A 13572-nucleotide genomic window follows, 5' to 3' on the forward strand; every position below is an offset into this window, starting at 1 on the left:
TTGTATTGTTTGAATGTGCGAGTGAAGCAAATGTAAGTGAAAAAGAAAATCTGAGTTGTATGATCAAAATGCTTTCATGTTGCTTGGCAATAATCATGCAAAAAATCATCATGATTAAACGAATGGTGTGAAGAAATACTCAATATTAAAAAAGTCAGATTAAGAGAGAGAGATACACGTGTCATAAGAAATACAACTTGTCGACAAATATTTTTTGCTGCAAAAATAACTAAATATTAATAAACTGTTAAACACATATATACATGTACAGAAATATACACAAATGAGCGCACACACAAACAGTATGTTTGTTAAAATGTAATTTTGTACATGGGTAAAAAAGTAGTTTTTGGATAAATGTATAAATAAGAGAAAGACAAAAAAATAATATATATATATATATATATATATTGTGTCGAGGTTATAAAAAAAATTTATCTAATGTATAGTAAGCCTTTTTGACCAGAATTGCCTACAAGTTTCTCCTAAAAGATAGTAGCGTGATACATTCTAGTGAACTTTCAGGTAATTTGTACATTATATTTAATTGCGTTCTTGATTTGACTACTTGTTGGGATAGGAACCTTCAATTGGCAAGCTTGTCTAGTATTGTGGTAAGGCTGTAAAGAAAAGGTACCTTTGTTCTTGAGTATAAGGCAGGTTGATTCAAGAACAAACAATGAAGTCACAGTTGAAATTTCATGCATTAAAAATAGTGGCTTGCAAGGATCATTCCACTTTGCTCTACAGATATACCGTACCGCACATTTTTGTAATATGAAAACAGATCAAAACAGCTGTTTACTGCATACACCCCAAAATGCTATGCCATATCTTAGGTGAGACTCTATGAGGGCATAATAAACATTTTTTGCTGCGTGAAATCCTAGTTCTTTTGAGTGCAAAACACCCAGAGGAAAGTTTCTTATTTATAAAAACCTTGGAATATAAATATTTCATAAATTATACACGTAGACAAAAAATTATTGTAATAAATTGATTTTCATGAAAAGGTTGGAATTTTTTATTTCATCCAAATGAATTGCTGCCCCTTTCAGAATTTTTCAGCAAATAACTTACTTTTCCTCTCCAGTTCCAATTTGCTGTATAATGTGAAGACCTTTGTACCTTCTATAATATATTTCTACTTGTTTTGACAACTGGGTTCTTTGCTTTTATGCTTTTGTTGTAACTAGAGCTGTTTTCTTAAAAATTTTGAAACGAGAAAAACAAATATTTATTTATAATAGATGCCTGTATAACAAAATATTACAAAGAAATATTTTTATTACTTGTGAAACATGAATAATTAACAATCTGAAGACAGTGGGCATTAGAGAAACTACTTTAGCCACTACCATGCAACTCCACTGACCACTATATAATTAAGTTCTCACTCCTGCCAGCAAGATAACAGTGCAACAATTTTTACAAGGTAACTTGATTAAAAATACAAATCCCAAAAAAAAAATGTCAATCTGAAAACAAATATAATACTGATCTGTATCATTCATGTATATTTACCAAACAAATCATTTTAAATGTATGCCCACTATTATGTTTCCATTATCATTCTATTTTATGAGAATATCAGGACAGTTTGTGCACATTCATGAATACCCAATTTGCTATCTTATCTCAAATTGATAAGACAGCAAAATAATTTCATATCTTACATTCCACAATAACCTGCAAATTATAATAACACGTCTATCATCCTGAGTGTTGGCAGTCATGCTTCATACTTAGCTGTGATTTTGCACCTTCAACAATCTTTTTGATATAATAGTGTGAAAATTTTTTTCTTCACCATAAATTATAGTATTATCGTGGAGAATGAATATATCGTGAGTGAATTTTCAAAGAATGATTCTCGAATTCCTAAATACGCCAAAGTTATAGTAAAATTACTTTCATCGTCATTAACTCATTCACAAAAGAGTGAGTAATAATGATAAATATAATAGTAAATAAGTGTAGATTTACTGCGTGTTTTTCAGAAAATATTTCCATTGATAAGTGGTACTAAAGTTTATACTAAAAAGACATTGATAAACTCCAGCAAATACCTAATAAATCTTGCAGATTTCTTTTCAACTCACACTTCAGAAGTTTCGCTTCTCATCTTTGGACTTTGACCAATAAATGGATAGTATTGGGAACACTAACCTTAACAAAATATTTTGAAATGAACAAAAGATGACAAAAACATTTCAAAAAAAGTCAAATCATCTACATCAAATTATACAAGGAATCGTATCATGGAGATTAGCTACTTCACTGGCAAATGTAACACTCGATACTGACACTTTTGAATTGTTTTTCAAGTAAGTAATTTTTTTTAAATGTGTAAATCAAACTTCTTGCATAACATTTAAAGATAGAAACAAATTATGTAAACAAAAAAATAACTAATCGATAAATGAAGTTTAAAGAGTTGCTGATATAATCTTCCTTGCTATTATAGAAACAGAAGCGTACTGTGTCTATCAGCGGACATAATTTTATGAAAGTTGTGAGATACGAAGCCTTTTATATTAGCAGTTGCTTTATGAAGTTTGGAGTCCTTTTGGGATCTATAATATTTAGTTAATTCATCTTAAATCGATTACATAAGACTTTCAAAAAGACACTCATCTTTTGAAATGAGTACATCAAAACAAAATACTTGAAATCTTCTTTCAACATTCTGTTTCAGTGTCAAAATAATGCTCTGATTAAATATATCATCTCTCCCTCCAACCGATTTCCTGGAGTCTTTGAAGTTCACTAGATACTTGTTAGGACAACAAAAGGAGTGTTCTGAATTCTTGGGGTTCTTGTTGAATACTCTTCCTGGGCAAAACAATAGCAGAATCAATACCCCTGGCCGCTCTGGATTGAATGATTCCATACAGTCTAGCTCGTCTTGTGTTTGTAAATCTTTTTTACTGGAAAAATACTCACTTGTTTACTTTGTAGTAGATGTTCAAGAGGTAGCAAAAACGTTTGTGAATTTCTGGAACTTCATCTAGCGTTTCCTGATATGACTAATAACCAGTCCGTGCAAAGCTTATTGTTAAATCATCTGAAAATGGAATTTTTAACAGGTGATGATCGACTGTATTGCCAAACATGCGCCAAACTAACCGACTGTTATAAGAAACAAGTATAGCTGAGGCAGCAGTCAATTTAATAATAACACTGATGATCTTCAAACAAGACTCAATCTCTGACGGAAGCACCAAACTCTTTCGAAGGATCAAAATAGATGAACACTTCAATCTAGCAGACCACTATTATAATATTCATGAAGTCATTGTTCACTCTGATTATGGCGTTGAATTTCGTCATCATTACGCCTTGGTCAAAAACGAAACGGACTGGTTTAAGTTTCACTATAGTCGTGTCACGAAGTGTTCTGGCGAAGTATTGAATTCATTGGAGCCTCTGGAGACACCCTACATTTTGTTTTATGAGAGAGAGGACATTGGCAGAGCAAGATCTTCAGATGATGTGGTGCTGCAGGTTTTTCCGGGTTTTCCTGCAGCTGAAAAAGCAAATGTGCCACTGGAATCAATGAAGCCGCCCTGGAGCGCCAATTAATTTGTAATTTTTGTTGTTTTTATATTATACTACTAATTAAGATATTATTGTCAATTGTATTTTTGTCTCCCACATGTTGGCTTTATGTCAGTCAGTTGAATTGTATTATGATTTTAGTATGTCATTTACCTAATGTATTAACCTACTATAGAAAAAAAAGTTTATTTTTACCACGTTTACAAGATGGAGAATAAAGTGAACGAAATCTTCAATAATTCAGTTTGCAAAATTCTGCGAACACATCGTTGGTTAAAGCTTCTATTATTAGTTTAAAAGTATAACTTCAACTCATATACATTCCAAAAAACACTTACTCAGCTGATTTTCATTACAAAGTTTCAAGTTGATCGAGGACTTTTTAGAGTTGAGTGGAATGATATAGAATCTAAATTACGCAATTATATTTGGACGAATTATATCAGTTATAAAATTTGTCCTTATTTTTTATCAAAAATTATCGGTCTTATTTCATATAAAACAATGCTAAATCAAAAATAGACTCTTGTTTCTTTAACGATCTTTATTTTCAATGACAGGCATCAACTACTTCACCTTTAAACGTATCGTAATTAAATTATAACAAGATATAACAATCAATAAATACTGATACATTTGGAATACTTCCAAAACCTTAAGCAATCATTAATATGGTTTCCACAAACAAAAGTAAAGTGGTGATGGTCCTTTGTATGTCATCCATCTTTTGTCAATTCAATCGAGAATTTCAATATTTGCGAAGCATTTGACTGCAAACAGAATTCGACCCTAACTAAACTCATTATGATATTGAGAATTTAGTAATATAGATCCCCATAATTACAAAGTTACAATTCGAGAAAATGAATAACAAAATTATAATATAATAAAATAAAAAAAACTATACCAGAAAATTAAAAATTCTTCAGTGATAATTATATATAACGGAGTGAAAATAGTTACATAAAAATTCAACAGAATGTGTCACGCTACTATCTTTCAGGAGAAACTTGAAAGCAATTCTTATCAAAAAGGCTTACTATTCATTAGATGAATTTTTTGAGGATAACTTCGACACATAAACTTCATATATGTATTTTTTTTCTTTCTCTTTGTAGTGTCTGTTTATATACCATTTATGTACTCAATTTTATTTTTACCCATGTACAAGCTTACGTTTTTAACAAACATACTGTTTGAGTATGTGCTGATGTATGTATGTGTACATGTGTATATGTACTTAATTTATTAATATTATATACTGAGGATACACTACAAAAACATTTTGTCTATTTTCCACGATATGTTTTTATTGTTGACTAGTTTCGGTCATAACAATTTTTTTTAAACTAACTAGATTACATTTAAATCTGAGTGATTTAAAACTTCCTTGCCTATCCTATCATAAATAATTTGGTACCAACAAGGTCAATACCTGGAATATGGATGAACATAACAAAACAAAACTTTTGATATAATGTAGGTTTTGGGAAATGGATTATAGGTTCAGAAGAGGACCATTGTTTAGATCAAGTTGTTCATGGAGGATAATAGAATTGGGATTTTTCTTTGACCTGTTTATTTCCATAGATTCCAACAGATTCATCATTTTTCCTTTTTCTCATGTGTGGACGATCTTTAAATTATCTTTATCCATTTTATGTTTCGAATTTTGAATATGTTCGTAAATTAATGATTTTTTTATCCGAAATGACATGGCCTGTATATATGGCGGGGCATTCAACACATTCTAGTCGATATATACCAGATCTCTTCCCTTTGTCTAATTTAGGTTTGGCATTAAATACAAAGAGAAGAGATCTGGCATTCACCTAGAATGTGGTGAATGCTCCGCCATATATACAGGCCAAACTAGTAGAAATTTTGATATAAGGTACCATGAACATGTCATTTCGGATAAAAAATCATTAATGTACGAACATCTTCAAAATTCGAAATATAAAATAGATAAAGATAATTTTTAAAGATCCTCCACACATGCGAAAAAGGGAAAATGATAAATCTGTTGGAATCTATGGAAATAAACAGGTCAAAGAAAAAGCCCAATTCTATTGTCCTCAATGAACAACTTGATCTAAACAATAGTCCTCTCCTGAACCTATAATCCAGTTCCCAAAACCAACATTATATCAAAAGTTTTGTTTTGTTATGTTATGTTCATGGATATTCGAGGTATAGACAATATCCACAGTGAACATGAATTTCCACAAAATAAACAAGTTGTCAATCAAGGAAGTAATATTATAAGTTATACATTACATCTTAGCAGAGAAATGTTTGTCTTATGATATCAAACTTTATCTTTCTCTCTCTCCCTCTCTTAAGAGACAGTTCCAAGACCACTGACGCAGTTATACTTCACATTTATAGCCCGACACGCTTCTTTTTTGCTGTAATCACAGACGGGTCCTTCGATTTCTCAAGCACAGATTTATTATTGGCAACAAGTTTCACAAACGAAGCCCTGTCAAACTTTGTTTCTACTTAGTGTGCACAATCCTAATCACTCAATGACATGTTGTGTGCCTGACAACTCAACCTAATCTTATTAACCTAAACCAAGCCAAGGTCCAGTGTCAGCAGCTGTCTGCGTGAGTCTAAACATCAACAAATACAATACAGCAAAAGAAATGGAGAATATTCTCATTCGAGCAAATTCTCACTTTTTTCATGCAGGTACATTCTCAAGTTTCTCCGGCAGTTGGAGAATTTACTCGGCAGGTCGGACTTCATTTTTATCCACTTCGTTTTCAGAAAATGCTCCAAGCACTGTGCAAATAATTGAAGAAAATTGTCAATTTTACTCACTTCATGTTTAACATTTTCAAATTGAACAATTCACTGTGAGATTTCCATAGCTGTTTATAAAACTGGAATAAATATTTCACTCTAAAATAGCTTTTTCATGCATGTCCAATAATAATTTAGTATTAATTATTGTGTAGTGATATACATGTTGCATTTTTGTGAGCTACCAAGTGAAAATATCATACTAAAGTGTTATTCAATAGATTTATCACATATTCGGAGATTTTATCACATATTTCAAAATTGAACTACTATTTCCTTATCGCATTTCAGAGTTTGTGAAAAATTTTATAAAATTGTTGAAAAATATCCCAAGTAATTTCACTTGGAACATCCTAACACCATCCAAACCAAGAAAATTAATAATAAATTATAAATTAATAATTTTCTCAGAATATCCAATTTAATCCAAATATATTCAACATATCAAAAATAATACTTTAAATTTCAACAAAAAAATAATTCCTCACCTCCATTCTAAAACTTAACCAAAAAAATAATATTTTCTTGTCATGTAATTTATTATTTATTGTTATTGAATAAGGTACTGAAGATTTGGCTTTAAATATAGGGTTTTGCAGTAGGTACATTCAAAGAAAGTTACTTTTGCACTAAGATACAAATATTTTTAAAATATATACTAAATATGGTGTTCTATCAGGGACTTCGTTAAAAGTTGATTATTTCAATCTTTTTGAAAAGAGGATTAAAATTATCCTTCATTGTTTTGTAAATTTAATTGTTGTCATTAATTTAAAAAAATTCACAGATTTCATTGGACACTTTCCATGTCTTGAATATAAAAACCCTAAATATAGAATATATATATATATCCTATTATTCACGAATTGAAACTGGAGTGAGAAGCCACCCTTTATCTCCATTTTTGTGAATAATTTCTAAAAAGTGTAATGAAATTTCTGATAGCTTGGATACCAAGATCAAAAAATGTGTTTGCGAGTCTCACGCATCACAACAGCATTACTTGTATATGATAAGAGGATTTTCCTATAAAAATAAATCATCTTAGTTAATAATATTGTTTCATTTTGATAAAAATATAAATTCAAAATTTTCAAAGATTCGCGTACAGGATATGACGTATTAAATTCGCGCATGGCGATATTTGACATATCACAGAAATTAAAAAAAAAATTATTTGAAATATGACTCATAGGAAATCTACAACTAGTCACTTTCGTCCTTGAAATGAGGTAAATAAAAACAAGATTGACAATATTCTGGAAAATTTATTATTTTTCTATGGGCTTTTATAATTTCTTGTGAAATAAATAATGTATATAATCTTCAAATTTTAATTCTTAAAAAAATATCAGATACTTCTTTTATGATTTTTTTTTGAAATCCAAGTGTACCACGCCTACAAAATGTCCGCAGTTTCGCCTTTGTTTTTCGTCGCCATATTGGATGAATAAAATACCCTAAATGACCAAACATATTTTACAAATTTTACCTTCAGAGATGTCAATCGGGCCCGCTGACGATGTGGAAAAACAAGAAAACCCTTCTCCGTTGCACAATTCACCAATATTAGATTCGCAAAAATCTAGTTTAATTCTTTTTGAACAGGATTCGTTTTCTTGCACGTCAGGATAGGACTCCATTTTTGACACGAATAAAATTCAACTACAGATAAATACTCAACCAGAAGAACAGTGTTGCCACATCGAAATTAGTGAAAATTAGAAAAAAATACTCTAAATTATTGGCGCGTTATTTAAAAGTATTTTATTGAGATCGGTGTAAAATTCAAATTAAATTTGAAGACAATGTACAAAATTGAATGAAGTGAGAAAAGTTTCTTACTGCTATTTTTTCAATTATCGCAGATATATGCACAATAATAACGAATGTTACCGGTACTATTTATTATAAAAAGGTAGATAACTAATATGGTTGGAGGTATGTATTGAACTCTGAAAGAATTTGACTTTTAATTATGGGAAATCATCGACTTCGTGTTGATGTAGGACACTATCTTGCACTGACGAATGGCCAAACAGCCCGAAATCAGTCTACAAGTGTGTTCCAATAATTTAAAATCTATTCCAGCAGTTGTATCGCCAAAAGCATATGCAGGAATTTTTTCTGTGAAGAATCCTGCAAAATATTCAATTTGCGGTAGATCGTTGATCAGCAGACTATCAGTTCAAAACAAAATAGGTCTGTGAGGAACACCAGCATTGATGGTGAAATAATTTAGAGATAACTAAAGAGAACCATCAATGGCACTTATGGCACCAGAACCTCGACTGCAACATTCCAATGGAAGTTATTATATATAAGAAGATTGGCTGTTGATTTTTGCTTCTGGCAATCATATTGATGACCACGCTCCAAATGTTAAAACATTCCAAATATTCAAGAATGTCTTGAGCCGTCTCCATGATTTTCAATATCACTGATGAGGTAAAGCAACGGGATATTCGAACAATGGGAGAGTTTTTTCCGAAATATTTCACCTAGGTTTTAAGATATTTTAAGATATTTTGATTTCAATGAGTAGATGGTGGATTCCACCAATGAAACTGTGAACACTGTTTACAAATAAAAAGAACATTTTTTCATAATACAAAATTCAAAATGCCCAGTTTTTAAACCTGCTCATAATGTACCCTTGAAAATATATCACTTAAGTAAGTGTTGTTCAATACATTTATCGTATATTTCAAAATTATTCTGACATTCTATTATATCATTTCAGAGTTTATGGAAAATTTTATGAAGTTGTTTGAAAACACCCCAACTGTTGTCAATTCGAGTATCCTAATATAACACTACAGTTTTTTCAGAATACAGAATTTCGAATGCCCAATTTTGAAATCCGTTTAAAATGTATTTTCGGTGGTATCTTGTGGACAAATTGACCGTTACTTCTATATAAGTACTAATTTATCACAATGAAAGTGTTTCAGTTGTAATATATCTTGGGATTGTTTTTATTATCATTCATGGATCAAGAGGAAAGTTATTCCAATGATTTAAGGTCGAATTGAGTTCAAAATGTAGGCTATTTTTGTATTTGAATATTCCAAAGATAAAGAAGTTTGTAAAAATTTCTCTGACTGTTTGAGATATCAGATGAGCACATCAATTGTTCGGAAAAATACATGCGTGTTCCCTATTGATCGCACCCGGGTTTTTATGCCTGTTGAGTCAAGCATAATCATTGCCAATGAGCTTTCTATGCTACTCATAGTGTTCAAAAAATAAAACTCATTGACGATGGTCTACATTCTACCGATTACAGTCCTCACGAATGAAGAGCACTCTTTATTAAACAAAATATTTCACTTCCCTTGATTTTGAGTAAGTTGAGGTACCTATCAGAATTTCAGTTGGTTATGCTGACAAATTCTCTATTTCAATTCCATGATATTTTGGTTCTGTGCTGTTGTATGGTTCATTTTCTTTCAGCGATTGTCAAGAAAGTGGTCGAAGTGGTCAGTGACATTTTCTTTGAATATTTTGGAAAATATTGATAAGAAGATATCAAATTAAAGTGTTACCTTTCAACAAAGAAAAATGCCGAAAAATAAAGGTAGGTGCCCCCAAATATGCTGGATTATAAGCAATAAATGCATCAAATAACTTGTTTGGCATATGTAGTTATCATAAAACCCTAATGTCGACATTTTCATGGTGGAAAATGATATTTGTTATAGTATTTCCATCATAGTCCTTCATCAGTGAATGTTTTTGTAAAAAAAATGTTTTTTCTAACAATTATTTGAAGTTGTATTTGTGATTATTCACTTCTAATAATATCCTATCATTTCAGGTAAAGGAGGTAAAAATCGTAGAAGGGGTAAAAATGAAAATGAAACAGAAAAACGTGAGTTAGTGTTCAAAGAAGATGGCCAGGAGTATGCACAAGTGACAAAAATGTTGGGAAATGGTAGATTAGAGGCAATGTGCTTTGATGGAGTGAAGAGGTTATGTCATATCAGAGGAAAACTTCGAAAGAAAGTAAGCACATATTAATATTAACATTAATTAGTGCTCCAGGTATAAATAGCTATGAATTTAATTTCAGAAAGACCTTATAGAATATAACTTTATTTAGGAGTCTATTGTATATGTTCCCATAAATTTCACCAATACTACAATTTTGTAGTTTTAAATATTTTGATTAATGATATGCCATGCTTCTATTGGCGACCCTGTATATTGGAAAATATTATAAAAGACCCCTGAAACATTGATACCGAATATTTTTTGATAATTCCATTCCCTCCCCTCAAACGTCTAACTCAAGTTCGATGTGATGAAATACTTTGTATTAAAGTTTATTTTGATTTATAAATTCATCATACTGTTTTTATGTATGGTCTACTTTAAATGGGGACACTTTTTTAAAATACTAAATTTCAAGAATATCAAAATACTTTCATTATTTTTTAATATCAGAAATTTAAAATGATTAACGAATTCTTGTTGAACCATCATTATCATCATTGGTGTAAGTTAAACTTGTTAGATTTAAATGTTGAAAATTGTTTCAAGATTTCTTTTAATAAAAGGAAAATTAAGATCCCACCCTCTTATTCGGTTGATGGTCATTTGCTTAAACTAAGAACTAGTTGAAAATTTGGGAATATTTTTTGATTCTCAATTAAGTTTCATCGAGTATATTAATCAATTAGTGGTTACATCTCAAAGAATGTTAGGATTTGTAGAGATCTTGTCTCTCGAAGATGTGAGGTCAGTGTAAATTGGTTGGTCAGGTCACAACTTGAATGTGTGTCACCAGACTATAACGTTCCTAAGTTATTACTCAAGAAAGTACAAAGTAAATTCTTGAGATATTGTGATTATTGGTTTGATCTAAATCTCATTGCTGGTCATGACTATAGTCTTATTCTCCATGAATTAAAGCTGCTAACACTGGATAAGAATTATGTTTGACGTTTCTCTCATTTATATAATATTAAATGGTATTCATGCACATCTTTGCTGTCTCAAATGAATCTTGCAGTTTAATAAAGAATGCTGAGGCATAATTCATTTTCCATAAGTTTTCACAGAACAAACTATGGTAGATTTTCTTTTATAGTTAGTTTTTAAATAGAGAGGAACGCTTGGATGTTTTTAATGATTATTTTCGAGCCTCTAAGAATACTCCACTGAGTATACTTTAAAGTGTTATAATCACTGTTAGGTACACTAGACCAGCATTTCTCAAACTTTTTTGCCTGAGGACCCACCTTTATTGTGAAATTTTTTCGCGACCCACATATTAAATAATATTATTAATGATTAATATAACTAATAGTATTTTTATTATTATTATCGTGAAAATTCACTATTGAGGAATACACCTCTAAAAGAAAGTGGTGATAATGATATAATTGAAGAAACAATACAGTATGAAAAAATACTTTTAATTCAGAATCTTAAAAACAGATACAAAAAATGAGACTTGTGACTTGTGGAGCTGATGCTTACGATTTACAAGAGTTTCTATATCTGGATTCAAAGTTGAAAGCTTTAAACGCAGGTACTTTTCAGACTAAGCCTATTTCTATATTCATTTTGTAAATATACTAAAGTGCAGAATGCTCTCTCACTCAAATACGTGGTTTCATTTCTTCTTGTTGATTTTATATTGACGTAACCGTAACATATTCTGTTATTATATTTTGTTCTGTTTCCTGTTTAATGAATTTATTTATTATTTATTCATTTATAAACGGTTTACCTCAATACAGTTAAGAAATAACATATATGTTTTGACATTTAACTTATGCACTATATCACATTGAAATCACATCAGAATACAAAACTATAATAATATCTGAAATATATAAATATAAAATAATAATAAAATTCAAATTTTACAACATTATCACTAATCATAAAATCATAAATAGAAATCAATTGAACTAATTGAATTAATAACTAAATATAACTTTTTTAATGTTGAACATATTGTTACATACATCATTTGAAAACTATATGAATTCAGTAGTCAATTTTTATTATATAAAATTATATAAAAATAAAAATTTGCCCGAAAATGAAAATTCTCTCATGAAATAGACTTCTCAAATATCTAACTAATGAAAAAAAATCATTTAATTAAAAAATATGTTTTATGAGGTTGCTTCCATATTACATGATTCATACTGCTTATGGTAATAAAAAAATTACCTTTCTTGTTTCAATGTTTTCAGGTTTGGATAAATCAAAGTGACATTATCCTTATTGGGCTGAGAGACTACCAAGATGCCAAAGCTGATGTTATTCTGAAGTATACACCTGATGAAGCACGTAATCTCAAAACCTACGGAGAATTCCCTGAATCAGTTAGGATCAATGAAACTGTCACCTTTGTTGAGGAAGGTTTTGATGAAGATATTGAATTCGGTGATGATATTAGTTCAGCAGATGAAGCTGATCCAGTGGATGGTATATGATGCTCTCTGAGCCATGCAGATAGTTTATAAGTAACAGATTGCGAATCAATAAACTTGTCCTCATCCAGAATTATGATTCATTCATTTTGTGTCAACCCTTAAACTTGATATCTCGAGTCACATAGAAAACCAATCAATCTAGTGATAAAATATGTTCATGTAACAAGTAAATACATTATCGGTTGTTGAGTAGTAGTATTTCATTTCATATAGTAATCCTATGTTGTGTTAACTGTTGTAATTTTGTTGAAGTTTGTAAAATATCTTTCATTTGTGCAACTAAAGAAAGGAATAATAAAATAATCCAATTAATTGTGGTAACTCAAAAACTATTTGCAACCTGTTACAGAGTCAACACATAAGCAACTTCAGGAAGCTTTGAAAGCATTGTAGAATGTCAAATATGATTTTTTAATATATTTCAAAATTTATTATGCCTAATTTACTGTTTTTGTTTTCAGTCAATTCCATATACACTCTCTATTCTCCCTTTTAGTTTTATTCGAAATTTGACGTTGGTTTTTGATGTGCTGGGGCATCAGGACAAGCGTCGTCATTCACATATCCCTGGCTTTCTGTGAAAAGCTTGTATTACTTGTAAACATTTTTCTGACTCCGACTACTCGTACAATCACCGTGTGCCATTGTTTACATTCCTGGCGTTTCTGAGCTCTTCCATTTTTTACACAAAATTTGAAGGAAATTCTTTGATCCATTTGTTTCAATGGCAGAAGGTCGCCAA

The 13572-nt window shown here is 30.4% G+C and overlaps 2 protein-coding genes and 1 long non-coding RNA gene across 3 annotated transcripts in view; 2 read left to right on the plus strand and 1 right to left on the minus strand.

Annotated features, from left to right (window-relative positions):
• The window catches only part of Sirt1 (Sirtuin 1), a 31808-nt gene extending 23754 nt beyond the window's left edge, over positions 1 to 8054 (minus strand). The window contains exon 1 of the mRNA XM_023166844.2: positions 7865 to 8054. Within this exon, the coding sequence (XP_023022612.2) occupies positions 7865 to 8015 (151 nt within the window). The 5' untranslated portion in view covers positions 8016 to 8054. The remainder of the gene's footprint in view (positions 1 to 7864) is intronic.
• On the plus strand, positions 1654 to 3674 carry LOC141483891 (uncharacterized). Its single transcript, XR_012466357.1, has 3 exons — positions 1654 to 1941; positions 2001 to 2327; positions 2699 to 3674. It is a non-coding gene; the product is annotated as an uncharacterized lncRNA (long non-coding RNA).
• A 1739-nt stretch (positions 8055 to 9793) lies between the features above and the next one.
• Positions 9794 to 13019, plus strand: eIF1A (eukaryotic translation initiation factor 1A). Its single transcript, XM_023166840.2, has 3 exons — positions 9794 to 9952; positions 10193 to 10380; positions 12588 to 13019. Exons 1-3 carry the CDS (start codon positions 9937 to 9939, stop codon positions 12828 to 12830), a joined length of 447 nt encoding a protein of 148 aa, XP_023022608.1. The 5' UTR covers positions 9794 to 9936; the 3' UTR covers positions 12831 to 13019.
• The last annotated feature ends 553 nt before the right edge of the window (positions 13020 to 13572 follow it).

Source organism: Leptinotarsa decemlineata, unplaced genomic scaffold, assembly GCF_025532065.1.
Source record: "Leptinotarsa decemlineata unplaced genomic scaffold, Ldec_3_MD MMD2_tig00004307_RagTag_RagTag, whole genome shotgun sequence".
Taxonomy (NCBI): Eukaryota; Metazoa; Arthropoda; class Insecta; order Coleoptera; family Chrysomelidae; genus Leptinotarsa; species Leptinotarsa decemlineata.

Excerpts from the sequence above, each read along its gene's own strand:
- eIF1A (XM_023166840.2), top strand. Across the intron at positions 10,381-12,587 it reads GAGGAAAACTTCGAAAGAAA|GTTTGGATAAATCAAAGTGA; the intron begins GTAAGCACATAT and ends CAATGTTTTCAG.